This window comes from Puma concolor, chromosome A3 (genome assembly GCF_028749965.1).
Source record: "Puma concolor isolate L17-30 chromosome A3, mPumCon1.1.hap2, whole genome shotgun sequence".
Taxonomy (NCBI): domain Eukaryota; kingdom Metazoa; phylum Chordata; class Mammalia; order Carnivora; family Felidae; genus Puma; species Puma concolor.
Window position 1 is genome coordinate 36,116,728 of NC_141669.1, and position 24,959 is coordinate 36,141,686.

The window sequence follows — 24,959 nt, forward strand, 5'->3', positions numbered from 1 at the left end:
ATCCTCCACTCACGTCAGCGACGCACAGAGAAGCTTCCATGAGACGCCAGCAACCTCACCCCGCTCAATTCTCTCCGGCCTCCAGGGCGCAGGCGCCGGTCGCCCCGCCCCGCCCCGCACGCACGATTGATTCCTCCTTGCGCGGTGGCCCGTCTGCGCAGGCTCGGGACTTATCTTGGGAGGAGGGGCCGGGGAAGGGGTGGGGTTTGTTCTTTGTGGGTTCGGAGACTTCGGGGCCGCCGGCCTGTTGCGAGCGCTGCGCGCCAGCCCGTGACATTGTTGGAAGTGTCCCTCCGCGAGGGGCTGTGGGGCCTGGAGCTAGGAGATCGAGTTGCAGTGTCCCCGTGAGGCTCTCTTTTGAATCCCTGCTAGCTCCGGGCCGCGGAGGCGCACTGGGTACCGAGGTAGCAGGTGTGGCTACGGCCGTATCTCTTGGTGGTGTGGTAGTCATCATGGGTGTGGGTCTGCGGTGAAACTGGGGTCCAGAGTCCGGTCCCGAGGAGCAAGGCGACGGAGCGAAGCCAGGGGGCCCAGGCCCGGCTCGTGAGGGGACTGAGAGCGCGCCTGAAAGCAGGGGAACCGAACCACCCCGGAGTCTGGGTTTGACTGCCCTGTTCTGGGCCTTGCAGGTCGCCTGGGCGTCACTGCGCGGAGTGGGAATGCCCGATGTCACCTAGCTTGCTCCCTGCTCTCTGAGCCATAAGGGAGGACCGCAGGGCTGCGGCTGCAGGACAGACATTTGGACCTAGTGAAAGGACGTCGCCGCTTAGCCCCAGCTATGGACTCCACAGCATCAGGTTTGGCTCTCGAGGGTGGAGAGGGCCAGGAGCCCTTCTGGGGAGTTAGTCGCGGGCCAAGGAGGAGGACGACCCTAGGAAGAGGCCGAGGAATCCAAGGAAGGGGCAGAGCCTGTAACCGCCTTCCCTGTGGCATTTCCTAATTATCCAAGCCCAGGAGCGTGAAGTCTCCGTATCCAGACACCATGGTAGAGGTGGAGGGGATGGCCGCGGAAGACTTCCCAAAAGCCAGAGGAGAGCGGGGAGGGCTATCCTGTGTGGGAGGGAGAGGGTAAAGAATAAACAAACCTGTGAAGGAGTGGCCTTGGCCAGGGATCAGAGGGCAGTGGGGCCATTTAGAGCCTTGCCACCATTTCCTTTATTGCTTCATTAAGTAATAAGATTCCTCCAGCCTTTCTAGCTCAACTGTGTAGAAGATTAGCAGTATACATGGGGGGTACTTCCTGTAGTCACCTCTTCACTAGTGTTGGGGACAAGGCAATCCAGGTGACCCATGAGTTTTTAAGCCATTTCTTTCTATGTTTAAAATCTCCTGTCCTTCACCAAGTGGGCATTTTAACTTTTCGTTCTTCAGTGCACATGCTCAAGGTCACAAGACTGGCCAGTGGCAGAACTGGGCCGAATCTCTGGGACTACCACCCCCTCTGTATTCCTTTATGCCTTGTATTCTGTAGACTAGAGCACAGGAATCATCTCAAACTCTTTAGAAATGCAGACTCTCAGGTCCTACCCCACATACACTGAATCAGAGTCTGTTTAACAAGATCCCCCAGAATCCATACACACATTAACGTTTGAGATGTGCTGACCTATGCCATACCATGCTGCCTGCCATTTCCATGCTTTTGTTGTTGTTAGCTATGATAACTTCTTTGGCATGGTTGCGGCTAGTGTTTTGTTTGTTTTCAGGCTTTGAAAATAGTATGATATAAAAACCCTATTATAGCGGGACTTAAAAAGTATGCTTGCAGAGACCTATGCTTGGGAACTTCTCAGGGAGAACTGACCTTTGAGCTGGGTTCCCAAGGATGAGGGGAAAGGTGTAACTTCTTTCCCTTAAAGTGTATATATTTCTTGGCCTTGCCCTGGGCCTTGTTTTGTGTTCTTAATCTCATACCATAGGCTATATTTAAAGTTCCTTGAAAGTCTTCTCCATGTTGATATTTTTAAAAGGCCTAGTAGAGGAGATGCCCAGTAAGTAACTCTCCAGTGGAGTGGCTGGAATTTGGTGATACTTCAGTTACCTGAAGCCTGCTGTGGCCTTTGGACAGGAGAGGTGGGGGAGGGCTTGTGCAATTCTGTCTCCTGTAGGATAGCTAGAGGCTGCCCGTCAGCTCCCTTTGACCCAGCTCTGTCCCCAGAACCACTGAGGTGACATGCTGACTCTTCAGGGGTTTCTAGCTTGGGGAATCTGGGAGCTGCAAAGGCCATAAGGGTTAGCCTTCCTTATGGCTCCTTTTACCTTCTTAGTTCTCCCTTCTCAGGACCCTGCTCTTTCTCCAGAGAGATACCCAGGAGAAAAGGGAACAGCCAGTTTATTCCTGAAAGCCAGGCCCCAGGTGAGTTGGGGTTCTCTTCATTATTCCTCAAATGATTGAACTATAATGTATTCGCCTCCTTTTCTCTGGAGCCTCTTTGTTCGCTCAAGGGAACTGACCCCAATTCCTGCTCTGCTGGAGGCTGAACCCATCAAGGTGGATGCTGGCCTGCCTGTCCCTTTCTAGGGCCCCCTCCTCTCTGCTCAGTATGTACTCACACAGATCTTTTGGTTTATTTCTGTCATGAGCACTGCAGTGAGTACCAAGTAATGGAGGGAGCCCTGAACTTGAAGGAGTGTCACTACCACAGAAAGGGGCGGGGGGGGGGGAGACTCTGGTACCCAGGACGCAGCCCCAGTCACAGTAAGGTTGTGCATGGTTTGATGACAGATGGACGTGGCACAGATAGGCCTTTCCATCAGGGTGTAGTAAAAGAACAATGAGCCTGGCGAGGTTCGGTAAGGCTCATGGAGAAAAGGGGGCAAGGACATTCGGAGGGTATGGACAGGTGGGGAGGCCATTTGAGGCTATGTGCCTGTTCAGATGTTATCTCCCTGGATTAGTGAGAAGATAGACTTAACTTACCTGGCTGGAACACTCACCTAACTTCTCTATGCATTGGGTTTGCAGTTGTGAAATGAGGATGGTAATCATGTTAATGATAATGGTGGGGCGCCTGGGTGGCTCAGTCGGTCAAGTGTCCAACTTCAGCTCAGGTCATGGTCTCATGGTTTGTGAGTTCGAGCCCCACGTCGGGCTCTGTGCTGACAGCTCAGAGCCTGGAGCCTGTTTCGGATTCTGTGTCTTCCTCTCTGCTCCTCCCCTGCTCACGCTTTGTCTCTCTCAAAAATAAATAAACATTAAAAAAATTTTTTTTAAATCATGTTAATGATCATGGTGAAAATAGTAATAGCCATTATGTACTGAGAACCAAATATGTATCGGGAGCCGTTCTACACAATTTACTTACACTAACTCATTTCATCTTTCAAACATTCTTATTTTGAAGAATGGCAACTGAGGCACAGAGAGGTAACTGAGAAAAGCAAGAGAGATAAAGTCACTTGTTCGTGGTTCTCTAGCACATAAGGAAGGCATCCTAGTTTCAGATCCAGGTTGTCTGGCTCTAAGATCTTAACCACTCAATAACGCAGTTACCTCATATCATTGCTGGAGTCTTCTGGTAAATGGTAATTCCTAGTCAGCTTCGGTTGTGAGGGGGTAAACGGGGTAATGGTGACCGACTCCAGAATTGGATTCAGGTTTGGCTATAGTAGGCTGGATGTGGAGAAAATCAAGTGGAAGGCTGTGGATGCCAGGCTGCCTCATTTCCTAGCAGCCAACATGGTAGTTTCGTGTATTGTAGCCTAATGATAGACATTTGTATTTAATTTTCTAGCCAGTGGGGGAAACCCCCACCAATAGAGGATTCTCACAGATAACTAGTAGGATAATAAATCGAGTTTCAACCTCTTTGGCCTTAATGTACACCATTCAGAGGCATATCAGAGAGCTTAATCTAGGAATGTCGTAGGAACAATGGCCTGTAGATCTCAATGGCTCATAGTAACAAAGGTGTATTTCTTCTTTATGTTACGTATCACTAGTGGGCCAGCTCTGACTCCTCTACACCCTCTTTGCTCTGGGATTCATGCTGAAAGATCAAGTCTGCTCTGGGATGTTGTTATGTGGCAGGGAAAAGTACAGTGTCAGAACCAGGAGGTGGTTCTTCTGGCTTCTGCCCACAACTCATTGGCCGAAGCAAGTCATGTGGCCAAGCCTAATGTCAGTGAGGTGGGAAGTATAAATAGGCCTTCCATAGTGTGGGGCGTCAGGGGAGGGGCAGTGAATACTTTGAACAAATAATTAGTCTGCCACTGTCTGTTTTCTTACAAATATTCACTTCCCTCCCTCCACACACAATCTCTCCCCAAGAGAGATAACCCAAAACCTCTATTTAGTTACCTACTAAGAGCATTAAGATCAAAGTCTTTGATGGTGTGATGGCCTCAACATCAGGTCTGGATGTTTTTCCTCCGGATCTGGAGACCTCTGAACCTATGATGTAAAAGGACAAATTGCCTGAATCCATATATCCAATACAGTGGAATAATGCAGACAAGGTAACCACAAGATAACCACAATTAGGAGTCCGGGAAGGGGAAGCATGGGAGGAGCCCAGCAATCTCAGGTCTGCAGCAGCTATGAAATTCCTCTGGGCAGACTTGGTGAGAAATGCTGACCTTGGGACCGGGAAGTCTTCTGGTTATGCCCTGCTTCTGCTACCTGGATGGAGCTCCTCAGGCCAGTGCTCTCCTTAGCTCTTGGCTCTGCCCCCATGTTCCTTCTGCAGTACCCTCCTTGGTCACCTATGAAATGATATTGGAGAATAAACTCACTTGAGGGCTAAGCAACTTTTTCATCCTCCTTGAATAAATTGATGGCCCAAGGACTTTTTCAAGTCATGAACATTCGCTGTAACTCTTGAAAAGGTCATCAGCTTTTTATGTATTTGTTTTCTGTCACTTCCATGTGTCAGCAATTTTACCCACAGTTCTTTTTTGTGGAACTCTTGGGGGTTTTCTTGAGAAAGCCATTCCTTTAGTCACTAAGCACTTCAGCTGCCCTGAAAGGATTTACTGGGAGCCATCTGAAATTATTCAGAGGTTTAAACCAAAGGTTTGGCGACCACACTCTTTGGTCCTTCCATTAGGTTGTTAACCATCCTTTGTCATGTAAAAGCCTTATCTATATTGTCCTTGACCAACTGGGAACCAGAATTGGTTAAATCTCCAACTCTGTAAGTTTACAATTTCCGGATCCTTTCTTTTGCCTTCCGTTTTTATTTTGCAAACTAGCCAACTCTTGAGCTCATTTCTTTTTCTTGAGATATTTTGTCAACTTCTGCCAATAACAACCACCTCACACTACTGATGTTCCAGCCTCTTCTCACAGCACCACAAATTCATTCTTACATTGTTCGTCTTTCCAGTTATTGCAGACAACTGTTTTAGCACACAGTTCACCACCAAATTACATGGGTTGCCATAGCATCAATAACTTTCTTTACTTCTGGCTCTAAGCCAAAGTCACATATTTTAGGCTTTTTGTGATGGCAGAACCCTGCTTTAAGTACTAGTTTTTTTTTTTTTTTTTAATGAGTCAGTTTAGGCTAGTTATGCTATATTAAGAACAGCAAAACTTCAAAGACTTCTATCATCAAAGGTTTATTTTTTGCCTGTATTACATGTTTCACATTCTGTTTGTGAAAAGCAGATTATTTGACTACACTTAGGTCAGTGGAACAGGAAATTCAGTCCTACAGGGAGAGCCAGTGAATATTTTGAATAAATAATATAATCTATCAAAAGGGGTTATTAGAAGTGAGTTTTCCATATCTGATTATTTTGGACTGACTTATGTTAATGTAAAATTTTTCCTTTGACTTATTCTATGGAATCAATGTCTAAATGGGATTTCTAAACATATTTTGGGAAAAGTATAGGAGTTTATGCTACATTTATCTGCATTTTAGTTCATGGTATGTGAATCATCATACAGTGTAAGTCAAATGGGAGGTTATCTCGTTGCTGTTTAGAGGGTGACAGGATACTTCTGGTTGGGATCCACAGAATGTTTGTCCCTTGTGGAGACCTGGGATCCAGGGTCTGTCAATTTTGCACATTCAGGAATTGAATGAATAGGAATAGAAAAGTGATTAGGCTTTGGGGGAGAGGATTCATGGTAATCAAACTCATAAAAGACTTAACGATTCATTATAAAGCTACTTGGTACACTATCACTGAACTGTGTGCTGGGGTGGGGTGGGGGTAAATTATTATAAATCCCAAATTATTTGATTTGGATTTAGTGAAAATTGTCATTAAAATCATAGGTCACAAGTTTCAAAAATAGAAGAGTATTGATACTAGTGCGTTTGAGAATGCAAAGCGTATAGCCTGTTATTTCTAGTTGATTCGAATTAAGTGCAACTAAGTTGAGAGTAGAACTTGTAGAAAATGAAGGAAATGGATTACATTTGTCTCCCTAAGCAGAATGTCTCTGTAGGGCTGATTTTCTTGAGACCCTGATTATATTTCCCCCTTTTTTTTTTTAACTTGTTTTATTTTTTATTTTTTTTTAAATTTACATCCAAATTAGTTAGCATATGGTGCAACAATGATTTCAGGAGTAGATTCCTTCGTGCCCCTTACCCATTTAGCCCATCCCCCCTCCCACAGCCCCTCCAGTAACCCTCTGTTTGTTCTCCATATTTATGAGTCTCTTCTGTTTTGTCCCCCTCCCTGTTTTTATATTATTTTCGTTTCCCTTCCCTTATGTTCATCTGTTTTGTCTCTTAAAGTCCTCATAGGAGTGAAGTCATATATTTGTCTTTCTCTGACTGACTAATTTCACTTAGCATAATACCCTCCAGTTCCATCCACGTAGTTGCAAATGGCAAGATTTCATTCTTTCTGATTGCCGAGTGATACTCCATTGTATATATATACCACCTCTTTATCCATTCATCCATCGATGGACATTTGGGCTCTTTCCATACTTTGGCTATTGTTGATAGTGCTGCTATAAACATGGGGGTGCATGTGCCCCTTTGAAACAGCACACCTGTATCCCTTGGATAAATGCCTAGCAGTGCAATTGCTGGGTTGTAGGGTAGTTGTATTTTTAGTTTTTTGAGGAACCTTCATACTGTTTTCCAGAGTGGCTGCACCAGCTTGCATTCCCACCAACAATGCAAAAGAGATCCTCTTTCTGACCCTGATTATATTTCTAAGCAGTGTGACTAAAGTATTGACAAGAGTGGACACTTACTACTTCCAAGTAGTAAGGAAGATACGTTTCCTGAAGCAGCTTAAAATATTTTTGAGATGACAAAATCCCAAACTGGGCATTGGGATAGCTAGGAATTCGTGGAATCCCTTCCACATCCTAAGGTTCTACTCAGACGCTCATCCTCTCTTCTTCCTGGGGCTGTTAGTGTGCTCCCTAAGGATACAGCAGTGTCTTCTGTGTTTCAGGACCTGATGACATTCAAGGATGTGGCTGTGGAATTCACCCAGTGGGAATGGGGGCAGCTGGATCCTGCTCAGAAGGACCTGTACAGGGAAGTGATGCTGGAGAACTTCAAGAACTTGGCCTCTCTGGGTGAGCTCAGCTCCTCCAAAGCCTAAAGCCTGCCCATCAGGCCTGCCATCTTTATTTCATTGTTGTTTAAAAGCTTGGGGTTTCTAGGCCTGTTGGCTGAGTTTTGCCCTGGGGTTCTGGAATCAGACATTTACATTTTCTCTGGAGTCCTCATTCTTCATTTGTAGGAAAAGTCTTGCTCGCTATGAAACCATAATAAGAAGTTTCATGATTCTGCTCCTAATATTTTACAATGCCTATTTGTAGGCTTTCCACACCTATTTCTCCCCCAGAAAGACCTAGGGCTAAAGCCTTGGCCTCTAACATACCCAGTCATGATCCTTTTCTTTCTCTACCATCAGGGCTTCCAGTATCTAAACCATATGTGATCTGCCAGTTGGAGGAAGGGGAAGAGCCCTGTGTGGTAGAGGGAGAAATCTCAACAGGTGAGTGAGTGAGACCTAAGCAGCATCACACGTAATAAGGATCAGCCCTGGGTAGGAAGTTGCCCTGAAACCTTGGTTAGGGGACCATCCTCTGAGAGGTGAGGCTACTTGTCAGAAGCCCTCCACCCACTACAGTATTTTGAAAAATTTTTTTAATGTTTATTTATTTTTGAGAGACAGAGTGCAAGTGGGGGAGGGGCAGAGAGAGAGGGAGACACAGAATCTGAAGCAGTCTCCAGGCTCTGAGCCGTCAGCACAGAGCCCGACACAGGGTTTGAACTCATGAGCTGTGAGATCACGACCTGAGCTGAAGTTTGACACTTAACCGACTGAGCCACCAGGCACCCCAACAGTATTTTGAATACTATTAGGCTTTTGTAATTATCTCTAGTGTCAGAAGAAGAGATGTTCATTTTCTTCTCTAGCACTTAAGCTACTTTTGGTACCCATCTCTGCCCGCCCCTTCTGGATTCTTAGTGCCACTCAGTATCGCTAGATGTCACGTGATCAATGTTGGATGGACTCTAAGGGTCAACAGTTGTAAATGGCCAGACTATCTTATATCAGCAGGGTTAAGGGAGTTACTAAGAGACCAAACAGAACAGTTGAGTGGCCTAGAAACTAAAGGGTTACAGGCAGGGGCAGATGGATGATGTCAAGAAGATCAAGGTGAGGACACTGAGCTTCAACAGAGGTGGTTCCAGAAACAAAGACTACTCCTTGCCATCTGTTGATGTCATCTCTTTGAGACCATGTATTCCTAGGTGACTTGAGAGTACCTGATAGGCCTCACCTCTTGGAGCAGAATTCTGGACTCAGAGCTCTTCTTCTTGCCATGTGTAGCCCAAGCACACTGGAGAAAGGTGACAGTCTATGCCAATGTTCATCTCTGAGGCAGAATCACAGCCCTGGGTCAGAGGTAAAGCTCAGGAAAGAAGTCCTCAAATCCCAAGGCACAGGTTGGGACTCATAGGAGCCTAGAATAGAGGACAGAGAGGGAAGTTGCTGATCTCTCCTATATTAGTCTTTTCTTAATCTTTTTTTTTAAAGTTTATTTATTTTGAGAGAGAGAGAGAGAGAGAGAGAGAGAGAGAGAGGGCATGTGCATGTGCAAGTTGGGGAGGGACAGAGAGAGAGAGAGGGAAAGAGAGAATCCCAAGCAGGCTCCCCACCAACAGCACAGATCCCAATGTGGGGCTCAATCTCATGAACCATGAGATCATGACCTGAGCCAAAATCAAGAGTTGGATGGTTAACCGACTGAGCCACCCAGGTGCTCCTTTCTTGTTCTTTTTCTGATTGGGAGCAAGGGTCTGACATCTGGATCTGGTCTCAAGATAAATATCTGTCCATTTACAGTGCTCTACAAATATGGCTGTGCTTCAGAATCTCTCAGGGAACTTGTTGAAACATCTAGATCCCGGGGCGCCTGGGTGGCGCAGTCAGTTAAGCGTCCGACTTCAGCCAGGTCACGATCTCGCGGTCCGTGAGTTCGAGCCCCGCGTCAGGCTCTGGGCTGATGGCTCAGAGCCTGGAGCCTGTTTCCGATTCTGTGTCTCCCTCTCTCTCTGCCCCTCCCCCATTCATGCTCTGTCTCTCTCTGTTCCAAAAAATAAATAAACGTTGAAAAAAAAAATTAAAAAAAAAAAAAGAAACATCTAGATCCCCAGGGGTCACACAAGACCCACTGACTCAGAATCTAGCCTTTGGGAGCACTGGCGTCACTAGTCATTTACCTTTTCAGACACTTTATTATTATTGTATTCATTTTCTATTGTTGCTGAAACAAATTGCCACAAACTTAAAGACTTTAAACTTATTAGTTTAGACTTTAGACTTATTATTTAGTAGTTCATAGGTCAGAAGTCTGGCATGGGTCTCACACAAGATGTCAGCAGAGGTGTTCCTTTCTGGAGTGGCTAGGGTAGAATCTGCTTTCTGGTTATTTGAGTTGTTAGCAGAACCAGTTTCTTGCAGTTGTGAAACCGAGATCCTTGTTTTCTTGCTGGCTATAAACTGAGGAATGGTAACAGCTTCTAGAGACTGCTACATTCCTTGGCTCTTGGTGCCCTTTCTCCACCATCAAAGACAGAAATGGTGGGCTGAATCCTTCTCACACCACATCTCTCTGACCCAGCCATGAAATGCTCTCTGATTTGAAGGATGTGGGTGATTACATTGGTCCTGTCTGAATAATCCAGGATAATCTCCCCATCTAAAGGTTTGGGCCCTTAATCACATCTGCAAAGTCCCTTTAGCCATGTAAGGCATTTTTTTCTTCTTGTGCCATGTAAGGCACATATTTACAAGTTCTTGGGATTAGGGCATGGATGACTTTGAGGGAGAATTAATCTTCCTGTCACAATTATATATAGTAATATAAACTGAAGTGCTGAGGGGACCTTGTGAGGGCATCTTCCTACCCTCTTCTCATCTTTACGATCTTTGGACTTACCTTGTGTACTGGAATCCAAACACTATTTTTTCAGGTTTTCCTAATCTGCATTCACTTGCTTATCACTTATTCTTGGTAACTCCAAAACCTCAGACATATACCATTCTTGAAGGAAACTGTACACGTCTCAGATGATATTATTATTATCATTATTTTGAGGTGAAAGAATTCACCTGAGGCAGACAAAGAGATAGAAGTTTATTGAATACACTGCAAGGAAGCAGTGGGCAGGACAGCAAAGGAGAGGCGACAGCAAAGGAGAGGCTGTCTGCCTCAGATATTATTTTATTTTATTTTATTTTATTTTTTAATTTTTTTTAACGTTTTATTTATTTTTTTGAGACAGAGAGAGACAGAGCATGAATGGGGGAGGGGCAGAGAGAGAGGGAGACACAGAATCGGAAGCAGGCTCCAGGCTCTGAGCCATCAGCCCAGTGCCCGACGCGGGGCTCGAACTCACGGACCGTGAGATCGTGACCTGAGCTGAAGTTGGCCGCTTAACCGACTGAGCCACCCAGGCGTCCCTCAGATATTATTTTAAAGCTTCATGATCTTACATCCATTATAGCATTTTACTTCCTCTTTGCCCATGGAACAGTTAATACAAGCATGTCTCTTTTTTCCCCCACCCAGACTGGGAGAAAAGGCCTAAAGCCAAGGAATCAAGACTAAATCAGGATATTTCCAAAGAGGAATTATTCCCCATAGCATCAGTAGAAAAACACATCAGAGATGAACTCTCCTTCTGCAAACTGAAAGCAATTTGTGGTTGTGATGACCAGTTAGAGATACATCCAAAAAAACTGGAGAGACATCCGAAAGAAATGTCAGTCACTCACAAATCTACTACCACCCTTAGGATAGATCGTGAATGGAGTGATTTTGGGAGAAGTTTAGACTTAAGATCAGTCCTTTTTAACCAACACAATGTTCCCATAGGAGAAGGATCTTATAAATCGGACACAGAATTCAGACAGACTTCAGGAAGAAGTAACTCCCGGAGAACCCATCCAGGGAAGAAGCCTTGTAAATGTAATGAATGTGGGAAGTCTTTCCATTTCCAGTCAGAACTTAGGCGCCATCAGAGATGTCACACTGGAGAAAAGCCCTATGAATGCAGTGAATGTGGGAGAGCCTTTGGTCATATTTCATCCCTTATTAAACATCAGAGAACTCATACTGGAGAAAAGCCCTATGAATGCAGCGAGTGTGGGAGAGCCTTCAGCCAGAGTTCATCTCTTGTTCTACATTATAGATTTCATACTGGAGAGAAACCTTACAAATGTAATGAATGTGGAAGAGCCTTTGGTCATACTTCATCCCTTATTAAACATCAGAGAACTCATACTGGAGAAAAGCCCTATGAATGCAGGGAATGTGGGAGAACCTTCAGCCAGAGTTCATCTCTCATTGTACATTATAGATTTCATACTGGAGAGAAACCTTACAAATGTAATAAATGCGGGAGAGCCTTCAGCCAGAGTTCATCTCTCACTCAACATTATAGATTTCATACTGGAGAGAAACCCTACAAATGTAATGAATGTGGGAGAGCCTTTGCTCATACTGCATCCCTTATTAAACATCAGAAAAGTCATGCTGGAAAAAAGGCTGTATGAATTCAGTGAACGTAGGAAGGCTTTCAGCTGGAGTACATACATGATTCACATTACACACATTGGCGAGAGCTCCTATAAGTGTAACATATGTGCGACGACTTGGAAGACATCTTATTTAACATCAGACAGTACATGCTAAAGAGATGCTCTGTCAATGTTAAGAGAGAAGCTGGGCTTTGAATCACACTATCAAACAGCAGAGAATCCATCCAGTGAGAAACCAAGTATGTGTGATGGATTTGGAAAGGCTTTCGTCAGAGGATACCCATTATTCAACGTCAGACAGTTTCTACTGGCCAGAAGCCTTATCCATGCAATGAATATGGCACAGCTTTCAGTCACATATTGTTCAATCAATCAATCAGCCAACCAGTAAGTAAATAAATATCAGATAACTCATACGGGAGAGCAACTACAAGTGTGGTAAAAGCCATCTGTAATACTTCTTCCTTTACTAAGCACCAAGAACACACATAAAAGGGAAGCCCCCTGAAAGCAGTAAATGTGGGAAGGTCTATCAGAGCTCATCTCTTCAAAAAAATCAGAGAATCATTCTTGAGAAAAACACTATGGAAATGGTGAATGTGGGAGTGCCTTTAGCCAAACCTCTTTCCTTTATAAACATCAGTGAACTCACCCTACTAGTTAGAAATCCTGGGAATGCAATGCATGTGGAAAAGCCTTTGGCAGATTTTCCACCCATTTTGCACATCAGGGAATGTGTACTAGAGTGACTCTTTGAATTTGGTGAAACTAGGAAAACCCACTAGTATAGTTCAGGCCTCAGCATACATTAAGGCTTCACTCTGTAGAGAAACCTGGGAACTTAATGGATGCGGGGAAAATTCCTTTCAGACTTGAGATTCATAAAACAAGAGCTGAAAGGAATCTGAGAAATCACCTAGTCTGGTGATTTTCTACCTGGTAGGGGCTCTTTATAACTGCAATGTGCTTTGCCTCCCCATTCGGAGAGCGGAGGGAGGTGTTACCATGTGGGCGAAGAGAATGGCGGCTGAGCGAGGTGGAGAGCCACCAGTGATTTAGCCCAACCATAGTTCAGAGCTAAGGAAACTGATCTTCTGGAAGTGCCATGCCCTGGGCTGGGCCTCGTTCCTTCTGGTTCACAGCTGTGGTTTTGAGATGGAGAGACTGAAGATCTTCCTGTACAAAACTCCCGTGCACTCATTACGCGTTACCTTTCTCTAAGAGGCAATGGAGTGGTATTTTTAAAGTTTGAGCAAAAAGCAATTTTTGTTAGATCATTATGCTACTAGATTTGGGATTTTCAAAATAAAATAAAAAAATTTTAAACATTAAAATCATTAAATACGGGTATTGTATAAAAAGATCAAAACTTCAAAAACATTATTCCAAGTGAAAGTAGCCAGATGCCAGATACCATGTATTGTATAGTTCCTTTTATAGGAAATGTCCAGAAATGGCAAGTCTTCAGAGGCAAAGTACATTCCTGATTTCCTGGTGCTGGGAGAGGTAATTGGGAGTGAATGCAAATGTTACAAGGAATCTTATTGGAGTGATGCAAATGTCCTAAAACTGGATTATGGTGACGGTCGAACAATTTGGTAAATTTACTAAAAATCATTGAATTGTGCACAGAATATGGGTGAAATTTATGGTATATAAAATACACCTGAATAAAAATTGTTTTTTAAAAATCTCAAATATACAAATACACCAACTATTGCTAAACTACTTTTCCTGTCTTGTCTGTTACTTCGGTGTGTCTGTGTGTGTTTATTTTCTGAAATAGTTACCCCTAAGCTTACTGAGTCTCAAGTTCATATCATGTTGCCTCTGAAATTTATATGGAAAAACCAAAAGCAGGAGCTGGCATAGACCAGAATAGTCTTGACTAAAAGATTAGCTTAAACTAAAAACAGTCCTTTAACCATTTTAAGTCCAGATTAGGAAGCTGAGCCCAGACATCAGGGGATCAGTTCAAAGTGGGTCCATGCAGACAGGCAGGACTAGGGGTCCAACAGGCTGGCTAAGACAGAGGGGTGCAGGCAGATAGGATGAACAGGAGGCATCTGGACAGCTGAGATCAGAATGCCAGTCTAGGAACCTAGAAATCATGGAAATTGCTTCCCAGAGAGCCAGGTTGCACAGGGAAGAGCAAATTTATTATATTAGTAATAGCTTAGTTTGCTCTATCTGTTCTCCCAATGCCCTTCTCTAACCCCAGCCTAAGTCCCTTTATATAACTGGATACCTGCGACTTTATAGCTGGTCTTTGCTTAACGTCTGTCCCTCCTGTGTATCTTTGCCATGTTAACCATTATCAGTGTGCACCCATTGCCTCATCTGAAAACCTTTGTGAAGAGGACATTTAATGCCAAACTGAGTGAGGATCTATCTTCACTCAGTTTGGCATTAAATGTCCTCTTTGCTCTGCCTTAACCTCCTGCTGCTCCTGACAGAACCTCTGGTACAGACAAACTACTTAGCTTGTCATACCTCAGACATGCCTCCACACTCCCCTGCCTGTTCCACCAGGCTGGGATGCCCCTTTCACTTATCTGAAGCCTGATAATTGGTCATAACCCTGTTCAAACACCCCCCTCCTCAGGGAAGAATTATCTTGAACATTGATGTGAAGTCATAGCTTACTGATTTGCAATTGTAAAAGCATTTGTGTTTGCTTAAGGTTTTTAAAAACAAAAAGTATCTTGTCTTGGGATAGTTCTTACTACTGTTTTGATCTATTTAAATTACTGGTTGTTTATCAGTTTCCCACTTTCTTGTCTCCTGAACCAGATTATCAGCTGCTTCAGGTAATTTCTCATACTTCCTCTCAAATGAGCAGACAGTAGGTCATTACTAACCATGTGTTAATTTGAAAAACTTGTATTACCCACTTTTTCTCACTGCTTCTGACTTTTAAAAAGTATTTTACTGTTCAGATATACCACATTAAAAATATTTATTTATTTATTTTAAGTGATCTCTACACCCAACGTGGGGCTTGAACTCACGACCCTGTGATTAAGAGTCGCGTGCTCTTCTGACTGAGTCAGCCAGGTGCCCCTGACTTCGCACTTTTGTACTAGATGAAAAACTCCTAGAAAACTACCAGTTAAATATTTTCTTCGAAAAATACAATGTTGCTTCCTGTAATTATTTTTCAATTCAAGTATAGATTGGCATTGTTCCATCTTTTGGAGGTGGGTTGGTATGTGTGTACAGAAAAACTCATTGCTATTTTGTAGCACTACAGTGATTTAACACACCAACTACCCAGAATCAGGCCAAACAGGTTAAAGACACAGTACTCCACAAGACTGTTCCACTTCAGCCATAAATTTGGGGGTCCCTAGGCTACTCTTCTGACCAGCTGGCTACAAATTTGGGAGTTGCCACACTTTTTAGGCTTGATAATTCTCTAGAGCAAATCTCAGGACTCTGGAAAGGGCTATATTATGATAACTTTATTATAGCAAAAAGATACAAATCAAAAGCACCCTAAGGAAGAGGCACATAGATTGAGGTCTGGGAGCATCTCGATTGTGAGGCTTTCTTCTTCCCCAGGAACACATCACCTGCGGGCATATGTGTAACTATGCAGAGTACTGCCAAGCAGGGAAGCTCGCCTGACCTTCATTGTCCAAAGTCTTCACTGGTGTTTCATTATGTTGTCATGGTTGGTTGACCACGCAGTTGAACTCAAGCTTCAGTGCCCCTTCCCTCCTTGGAGGTCGGGCTGATATCACATGGCTCAAAATTCCAATTCCAACCACAAGGTTGGTCTTTCTGACTTGGTCAGCCCTCACCCCTAATCATCTAATTAGCATAAACTAGGGGTAACTAAGAGTCCTCTCATTAGCATAAACTACCAGGTGTGGTCTCAAGACCCACTATGAATAACAAAGACACATCAGAAAATTCCAAGGATTGAGGGGTTACCTCCCAGGAAGCAGGGACAAAGACCAGCCAAGTTCTTTATGACACAAGCACACACATTCAAGTGGATGTGAAAACGTGAAAATGCTTCAATTCTTTTTTTCTCCCTTCATAAGTGTACTCTTTAATCCCCATCACCTATTTCCCCCATTCCCCCATCTCCCCCTCTAGTAACCACCAGTTTGTTCTCTACAGATAAGAGTCTGTTTTTTGGTTTCTCTTTTTTTCCCCCTTTGCTCATTTGTTTTTGTTTCTTAAATTCTACATGAGTGAGTTCATGTGGTATTTGTCTTTCTCTGACTTCTTTCTCTTAGTATTATATTCTCTAGCTCCATCTATGTTTTTGCAAATGGCAAGGTTTCATTCTTTTTTTATGGCTGAAAAATACATTGCACACACACACACACACACACACCCTGCATCTTCTTTATCCATCTATTGATGGGCTCTTGGGCTGCTTTCATAGTTTGGCTATTGTAAATAATGCTGCAATAAATAATGCATGTATCCCTTTTAATTAGTGTTTTTTTTGGGGGGGGGGCGGTAAATACCCAGTAGCATGATTACTGACTATAGGGTAGTTCTATTTTTTTTTAAGTTTATTTATTTAGTTTGAGACAGAGAGCAAGGGAGAGCGAGTGGGGGGGAAGGGCAGAGAGAGAGAGGGAGACAGAGAATCCCAAGCAGGGTCTGCAGTCGTGTAGAGCTGCAGTCATGTAGAGTTGTGTAGAGCTCGACTTGGGGCTTGATCCCACGTTTCACTGACTGAGCCACCCAGGTGCCCCTATTTTTAACTTGTTTGAGGAACCTCAATACTGTTTTCCACAGTGTCTCTGATATTATTTGGGGTCTAGGAGCAAACAGTCAGGAAAGAATTTTTGAGATGTTTTCACTGCAAAAAGGTGGTTTTACAAAGCATGGGGACAGGACCTGTGGGCAGAAAGAGCTGCACTGGGATTGTGCAGAGTTTTAGTAATGGACCTTCTCTCTTCTTCAATTCCCAAGGACTGTCCCTTGGAATGCCTTTTTTAAAAAAATTTTTTTAATGTTTATTTATTTTTGAGATGGAGAGAGACAGAGCATGAACAGGGGAGGGTCAGAGAGAGGGAGACACAGAATCTGAAACAGGCTCCAGGCTCTGAGCTGTCAGCACAGAGCCCGACGCGGGGCTCAAACTCACAGACTGTGAGATCATGACCTGAGCCGAAGTCGGCCGCTTAACCAACTGAGCCACCCAGGCGCCCCCCCTTGGAATGCCTTTTAACCCACTGGGAACAATTTGTATTGCAAAATTTAAGAAAGGACTCATCCTATGGTGCCTGGGTGGCTCAGGTGGTTATGCATCCCACTCTTGGTTTCAGCTCAAATCATGATCTCACAATTCATGAGTTCAAGCCCCACATCAGGCTCTGTGCTGGCAGTGGGGATCCTGCTTGGGGTTCTCTCTCATCCCCTCTCTCAATCTCTCTGGAAGAAAAAAAAGAAATGACTCATCTTCTGTAACACTGCATGATCTCAGTATGACCTATCAGATCTCTCCTGCAGGAAATAGGCAAATGGATGGAGGTACACTACATCCAGGCCTTCATGGCTCTAAATCAGGACCCAGACCTAAAGACCTCTTGCAGAATGTGTCTGGCCACTTAGCCAGGCCAATAAACTCACTCCTGACATATTGGAAAATTTTCTAAATAGGCCTCCTTCTAAACCCAGGTTGCTGGAGGAAACAGAGGCCATTCCTAATTAAGGGGATGGTAACCCTCTCACTGTTCCCTCCTAATAGATGTGGGGGCTTCTTCTCATTCATTTCCCAGCTCCATGGTGATAATTAGAGCCAACTGTGATTAGTCTGCCTTGGGATGGGGACTTTAAGGAATATTCCTAGGCAGCTGCTGAAACTCCTTTTGTTTTGGGAAAGTACCTTGTATTCTCCAGCCCAACGTGGACTGCATATTTCCACTTTGGTGGAAAAAAGACAACCACAAAAATATGGTATCTGCTCACCTGTCTGAGCTGATGAGGTTTAGAACTGGGAACTCTCTTTCTCTGCCTTCTGGCAGCACATCACTTCTTCTCCCACTCCTCCCGTTTCTGCACCACCTTGGGTGTGGCCTACATAACTGGTTCCTAGAGCATCCTCTGGCCTCCAGCACCAATGGCTCCTCCTCCTCCCCTCGCTGTCCAGGAGCAAAGAGCACCCCTCAGACTTATCATTGCCCACTTTAGATATCCCCCCTGGTGCCCCAAGTAAAACAAACAACAACCAAAAAAAAAACAAAAAAAAAACAAACAAACCCAAAAAACTGACAATGGGGAACAAATCTTAAGTGGACCCGAGTGGAACATAATTCAATATTCAAAGTAATTGAAACTTTTATTCTACCAAGGATTACTGAAGGTTTAATAAGCTTGTGTTATCTCTGTTGCAATTTGTTAACAAAAAGATGACTTAAAATGATGGTTGGGGCACCTGGGTTGTCAGTTAAGTGTCCAACTCTTGATTTGGGCTCAGGTCATGATCCCAGGGTTATGGGATTGAGTCCTGCTTTGGGCTCCGTGCTGAGCATGGAACCTGCTTGGGATTCTCTACCCTCCACTCTTGTGCACGTGCTGTCTCTCTCAAAAAACAATGATGGCTAATTCTATTTCAAAGTTTTCATGGATAATTGTTAACTTTAAAGTTTTGCTTGGATGACAGATTGAATTAAGTTCATTGAACATCCTTCCTTAGAGATTCCTTGGAGATTTATGCTATCTCTAATATATAATTGAAAGTATATAATCAGCCATTCCTCATGACCCTGACGTAGCTCTTTCTGCCCATTGGTCCTGTCCCTGTGCTTTAATAAAATTACCTTTCTGCACCAAAGATGTCTCAATTCTTTCTTGACCTTTCGCTCAGAACGTCTACATTTCCACATCATTTTGGTTCCCAACGTGGGGCCCAAGTCCTCTCATCTGGACTTTGAACCGTGGTGCAAACTTGGTGAGTACTTTCTCTTCTCTTCCTTTAACTTCAGGGGCTTTTCAAGGAGTATGGTTTTATTGGAATACTTTTATGTCAATTTCTCAGGCTGCAATCCTCTAGCCTGTGGCTACTCTATGAGGAGGGGAAAGCCTGTCTTTTGGCTGGAAATTAGTACCTTGGTCAGAATGGTAGTAAGACCCAGAAACTTGATGTCCTCTTTTTCATTGGATTTCTAGGTCTTTTCCAAATAGGAGAAAGGGCTAAAGCACTGACAACTGAACACAGGTTTCTGCTTTTGGCTTCTTACTGCAGAAAAATTAAGGATATTTGAGTCTGTTGGTAATACACTTTATGCTTAATTGATTCATAAATTTGCCATCTAAAGAATTCTGGTATAACAGTTCACAATTTGTTACTACTTAGTTTTCACTGGAGACTAAGGTTTCTAAGAGATCAAAATTCTGCTAAGTGTAATTAAGACTGATGAAAATAAAGGAAGCAACTCTGTATGTAGGAAAGCAGATGTGTAAGAAAGATATAAGGAATGGAAATACATTTTTGTTGAATTAAAAGAAAGTAATTTTGTCCATAACGAGACTAGTTGTTTGGAGAGAAATGGCTTGGGACAAAATCTAAATGCAAAGTAAAGTTGTAGAAGGTTTGTGAAGGAAATCTTTGGAAAGGAATTTTATGTGTGGTCAAGACAGACTAAGGTTGAAATGAATGGATTTTATTTTATTTTTTTATTTTTTGAGAGAGCAAGTGAACATGTAAGTGGGGGAGGGGGCGGAGGGAGACAGAGAGAGAATCTTGAGGAGGCTCCATGCTCATTGCAGAGCCTGATGCTAGGCTTGATCTCACGACCCTGGGATCATGACCGGAGCTGAAATCAAGAGTCAGATGCTCCATCAATCGACTAAGCCACCCGGGTGCCCCTGAAATGAATGGATTTTAAAAATACACTAGTATAAAATTAAAATTCTACTTCCAAAAGTGCCTGCTAGGGCAGGTGTCAAAGTGACTAGAGGTCTCCCTCAAATGAAACTGCTGTTGATCACTGTCCTACCATAAAGGCCCTGTAGGAGGGATGCTAGCTTCCCCCTGCTTCCCTACTGTATCGTACAAATGGGTGCCGGTGAATGGACTGAAATATCATGCCATGCTGTGACAAACATCCCATTTTAAACCCATGGAAAACATTAGAAAAGATTTACAAGAGGAATTTATCCAATTTGGTAATTTAAGTAGTTAATAGAGGACATTGACAGAAAACCCTCAAGATAGAAATCCATCATGGTCTGAGCAGCTTTCCAACACAGGAAGTCTTTTATAGCCAATTTCCCTAGGGAACAGTCCCCAGTTGGGTTTTAATTCAGTTGGGTATGGGTTTTGGTGGGCTCCAAGCAGAGGTCTCACAGCCAGAAGAGGCTAGACCAGAGATGTGAAGGGGATCACATTAGACCAATGAGGAGGAAACCTCACACACGAGTCTTAAGATTGGCAAGCATGCTAGTGACTTAGGTGGCTGTCCCATGCCCAAGACAGACAACTTTGTATAAGGACAGGAATAAGGAGAGGTCTGTCGGCTCCAGACACCCATCACTCTAAAACCTCATCACATAGACTCAGACATGACCAGACAGCTTTAAGGAACTAAGGGTGACTTTACGAAATATGGAGCCATAAAGCCCCTTGGAAATGTTGGCCTTATAGAGGCCAGCATTACATATTATAGAGTGCCCAGCAACTTTATCAGGTGAGTAAAGAAAGCCACTTTCTGGCAGGTGCAGGAACCTCAGGATGTTCCGGGGGGGGGGGGGGGGGTCTTCACGAAGAGGAATTTGCCCAAATCTATAGGTATTGCAGGCTTATCTGATGGCAAGTATGTGGCTTGGCTTCTGGCCTACAGAGGCTACTAATATTAGATTCATTATGAAAAGTTCCAGCAAAGCAGATTTTAAAAGATCTGGATGGTCAATTGCTATTCTTACTGAGCTTATATAAATAATCTGGCTAAATTTGTTAAAATTGGTCTTGTTTTTCAAATGAATTAGTCTTGATTTGGCTATCTCTGGAAATATGGGTGATTTTAGAGAGAAAAATTATGTTTCAATAACACATCTTGGTGGATGTTAAATTCTAGTTGATTTTTGAATGTCTGTTGTTTGCCTAAGCTAGACAGCTTGAGGTAAACTTCAGAGAAATTGCCATCACAGCTCATATATCAACATTCTTCTTGCTTGTTATTCTGTAGGGATAAAGAAGGACCCCAAGAGCACATGATTTTTAAAAAATATTTTGAATGTTTACTTATTTTTGAGAGAGACAGAGACAGAGTGTGAGCGGAGGGAGGGCAGAGAGAGAAGGAGACACAGAACCCGAAGCAGGTTCCAGGTTCTGAGCTATCAGCACAGCTCCAGGCTCTGAGCGTCAGCACAGAGTCTGACATGGGGCTATGACCCACAAACCATGAGATCATGACCTGAGCTGAAGTCAGATGCCTAACCATGACTGAGCCGCCCTGGGCATATGATTATTTAAACAGCTGGAAAATAGGATGGATTCCTCAACAATTGTATAACTCAACTATCACCTTGACCAATTCTGTGTGGCTGGGATGACAAAATTGTTCCTTAAAAGCCAGAGTGTATCCCACTCCATGGGGTTAATTATGGACTTGTGGAGATAATGGGTAACCCCACTTTCCTTATGCTATTAGATTGGATGATGCACTTGGGGCTCTATTTGTCTATTCTAAATCTTTTCTAATGTCTTGTCTACTCCTAGACAAGTCTCGCCTCACTTGTCAGTGATTCCTTGTAATTAAGATATTGTTAGGGCTAGACCTCAAAGAGCACTTCTTGATGGTTTTATCCCTTAGCCATATTTGTCCTAGGAACTACCTCTATTGATGTGAAATTGCAAACAGAGGCTTTAGCCAAGCATACAACAGCCCTCCTGGTGGAAGGAGCCTCAAAACTTACTGTGGGACAGTTCCTGATAGTAATGATTTCACATCAGGTCCGAAGTGTTTTAGAAACTAAAGGCCACCAATGAATGATGGGGGCGGGAGGTTCTTACTAAACGCCAGGCTATGCTTTTAGACACACCTGAAGTGGTCCTTAAGACCCATCAGACCGGAATCCCAGTTACCCTTATGCCTGGACCTGACCATCATACTTCTATAAAGCATAGCTGTTCAGAGGTTATTGATCTTGTTATTCTACCTGATCAGACTTAAAACATTCTCCTATTGATGATGCAGATGATGATTTACTGACCGCAGTAGTTTCATGAAAAGGGGGATATAAAAAGCTAGGGACACAACAGACTGTTGAGGCCAAAGCACTCCCAGTAAATACATCTGCCCAAAAAGCAGAGTTAATAGCACTCACTCGTGCTTTACAATTGGCAAAGAGCCTCAAACCCATGGGGTAATCTGGAGACAGAGAGACAGAGAGAGACAGAGAGAGAGAGAGAGGGCTGTTATCAAATCATAACTCTCCTATTAAATATGGACCTGAAATAATAGCTGTCTTAGAGGCTGTGCATGAACCGAAAGAGGTGGCTGTAATTCACCTGGGAGGCATCAAAAGGGAGGGTCTATAGAATCTAAAGGAAATAACGGACTATGCAGCCAAGCAAGCTGCACAAAGTCTACAAATATTACGTCTCATACCAGTCCTAACACCAATAAAAGATACATCCCCAGTATCTTCAGATCAAGAAATTCACATAGCCCAGGAACGAGGATATTCAAAAAATGCACAGGACTTGATTGTTAATAATGAGGGAGAAAGAACAGGTGAAGCAACCGTGTCAGTCTTAATTTTTGAACTCTAACTTGTCACTATTTTTGTTTTTCTGTGCTTGAAAATTTTTATACTAAATTTGAAAATCAGAGGTCGGCCTGAGCAGGAATACTAGCTTCTTACAAGAAGTCCGTGTCTTCTCTCCGTCTACATACTTGGGTAATGCGGGCAGGCCCAGATGGTATGAAGCCACGAGTGGGGCTCGTGAAAAACCGTAGCATAGGTCTAGGTTACGACCGTGTGACCAAACGTTAGAATCAGAACACACAAATGCGTGTGAAGTCCAAGGTAACAGAAGTGCTTAAATAAATCTAACCAACTTCCAAGCTTTACTGAAGTTGGGTATGAACACTTTATACTGCTGGCCTTATTCACCTATTAGTTCTAAGCCTCCTGGAGACTTCAGCCTTGGACCTTCACGTAGACCCTTTTCGCGTTCACGTGTACCTCGCACTTCTTGCTGCGAACTGCCCACAGCACCAACTCACTGCGCCGGAGCGACCCGCCGCGTTCTCGGTTGCGCCCAGACCGGCAGCCAGCCCAAGCCCCGCCCCCGGGTCTTAATGCGAGGACCCTCAGCGGGGCTGTCCGCGGCGGCGCCGTGCTCATTCTATCCTGTTGCCGGTGCAGACAATCTCCCACCTCGGCGTGCGCTGCGGTGCGGCATTTTGGCCTCGGGAATTCAGCCGCAGGCCGTGGCCAGCCGTTTGGCGAGAAGCAGTCGCGGCAGGCGGTGGAGAAAGCGGCCTGGACAGAGGCTCTCTCAGGGCTCCACCATGGCGGCGGTGGTACGCGCTGCAGGCTGCCTCCCTGCGCTGTGTGGCTTGCCGGCGGGTGAGAGCCGGGACGCCGCGAGAGGGGCTCTGAGCGGGGACGGGAGCGGGGGCTTGCCTGCTGCCTGCAGATGCACGGGCAGAAAGAAGCGGCCTCTGAACCCATCATGCCGGGCTCCGATCCTGCCCGGAGCTGCTGTGTGACCTTGCACGCTTCCGCGCCCTCTCTGGGTCGCAGGGCTTCTGTCTGTAAAGTGAGGGTGGACTGGACGCTGTCCAAGTCTCGTTCCACTTCACCGGACTCCTCCTGCGTGCTTGGCTAACAGGCGCGGGAAACTGGGGAGCAAGCATCGCCTTCCCGGCGGGCGTGACCCACAGGTTCCTTTGGTGAGGTCGATGTGGGGTTCCAAGCCGATGGAGGCAGTCCTGCAGCTTGGGTCGGATAGGATTGGTGTCAGTCATTTTAGATCCCGGGCTGATCAGTGTCATTATTGAAAAGAAGGATGTTTTGAATGTCCTTAGTTTTGCCGTTACTGTTGTTACCCCCCCCCCCCCCCCTTGTTGGTTTGCAGCCTGAGGAGGGTCAGTCTGCTGTATCCTTTAGCATAAGGTCTACCACTGTGCTTCATGACTAGGGCTTTTTTCATCCTTCTATTTTATTGTAAACCCGCAACCCAACATTCGTAATTCCAAATTCTAAAGACCTCTGAAAACGGAAAAGGTCTTGTTTGTTTCTTTTTGGTAACTCATTTTGTTGGGAAACTTAACCTGAAATGATTTGGCAGGAAATCTGACCTGAACATTCTTTACTTTTGTTCATGTTGTGACCACCTCCTCCTCTTTTCAAGGCTCCATTCAAATAACACCTATAGCGTTTGTAGCTTTCCCTCATGAGTTCTTACTGTGTTCCAGGAACTATCTTAAAACTATTTATGCTTTTCCTCACTTCATCTATACAGTGCCTTTGTGAGATAGATGCTTTTACTATTCTTATTTTGCAGACCAAGAATTAAGGCACATAGGTTGAGAAACATGTTCAAAGTTACACTGGGAGGAGGTCAGGTTTTTGCGCCCACACACACCATCTGGCTCCAGAGCCTGGTTGTGTTTTGTTTTGTTTTGTTTTTTCTTCTTCTGGTGCATTATAAACTTTTCTTGTGGTAGCAGCTTTATTGAGATGTAATTTACACACCATACAATTCATCCTCTGAAGGTGTATGATTCAGTGGTTTTTAGTATATCTGCAAATCTATACAACCATCACCATAATAAATTTTTAGAACATTTTCATCTCCCCAAAAACATACCCTTTTGCTCTCATCCCCCCGACTTGCTCATTGCCCCCAGCTCTAGGCAACCACTGATCTTTCTACCTCTATAGTTTGCTGTGTTCTGCATATTTCATATAGACGGAATCATATACTATGTGGTCTTTTGTGATTGGCTTGTTTCACTTAGCATAAGGTTTTCAAGATTCATTCATGT

General features: G+C 44.2%; 2 protein-coding genes and 1 long non-coding RNA gene across 9 annotated transcripts in view; 2 read left to right on the top strand and 1 right to left on the bottom strand.

The window, feature by feature from the left end:
* The first annotated feature begins 196 nt into the window (after positions 1 to 196).
* ZNF514 (zinc finger protein 514) lies at positions 197 to 13,713 on the top strand. Of its 3 annotated transcripts, none has more exons than XM_086700519.1 (5): positions 197 to 411; positions 2,268 to 2,356; positions 7,375 to 7,501; positions 7,843 to 7,926; positions 11,015 to 13,713. In XM_086700519.1, the coding sequence occupies exons 3-5, from the start codon at positions 7,381 to 7,383 to the stop codon at positions 11,998 to 12,000; spliced, it is 1,191 nt and encodes a 396-aa protein (XP_086556645.1). In that variant the 5' UTR covers positions 197 to 411; positions 2,268 to 2,356; positions 7,375 to 7,380; the 3' UTR covers positions 12,001 to 13,713. The 3 variants fall into 3 exon arrangements, with proteins under 3 accessions (XP_086556645.1, XP_086556647.1, XP_086556648.1); XM_086700521.1 differs by having other exon boundaries at positions 11,321 to 13,713; XM_086700522.1 differs by lacking the exon at positions 197 to 411 and adding an exon at positions 721 to 797.
* Positions 598 to 23,280, bottom strand: LOC147582366 (uncharacterized). 5 transcript variants are annotated; one of them, XR_015249028.1, is made up of 5 exons: positions 23,077 to 23,266; positions 8,720 to 8,903; positions 4,301 to 4,393; positions 2,938 to 3,177; positions 598 to 1,050 (listed from the first exon to the last, which is right to left on the bottom strand). It is a non-coding gene; the product is annotated as an uncharacterized LOC147582366 (long non-coding RNA). The 5 variants fall into 5 exon arrangements; XR_015249029.1 differs by lacking the exon at positions 598 to 1,050 and adding an exon at positions 4,622 to 4,704 and having other exon boundaries at positions 2,316 to 3,177; positions 23,077 to 23,280; XR_015249027.1 differs by lacking the exon at positions 598 to 1,050 and having other exon boundaries at positions 2,316 to 3,177; positions 23,149 to 23,270.
* Positions 23,281 to 23,314: 34 nt separating this feature from the next.
* The window catches only part of MRPS5 (mitochondrial ribosomal protein S5), a 29,324-nt gene continuing 27,679 nt past the window's right edge, over positions 23,315 to 24,959 (top strand). The window contains exon 1 of the mRNA XM_025927365.2: positions 23,315 to 23,535. Coding sequence (XP_025783150.2) covers positions 23,478 to 23,535 — 58 coding nt within the window. The 5' untranslated portion in view covers positions 23,315 to 23,477. The remainder of the gene's footprint in view (positions 23,536 to 24,959) is intronic.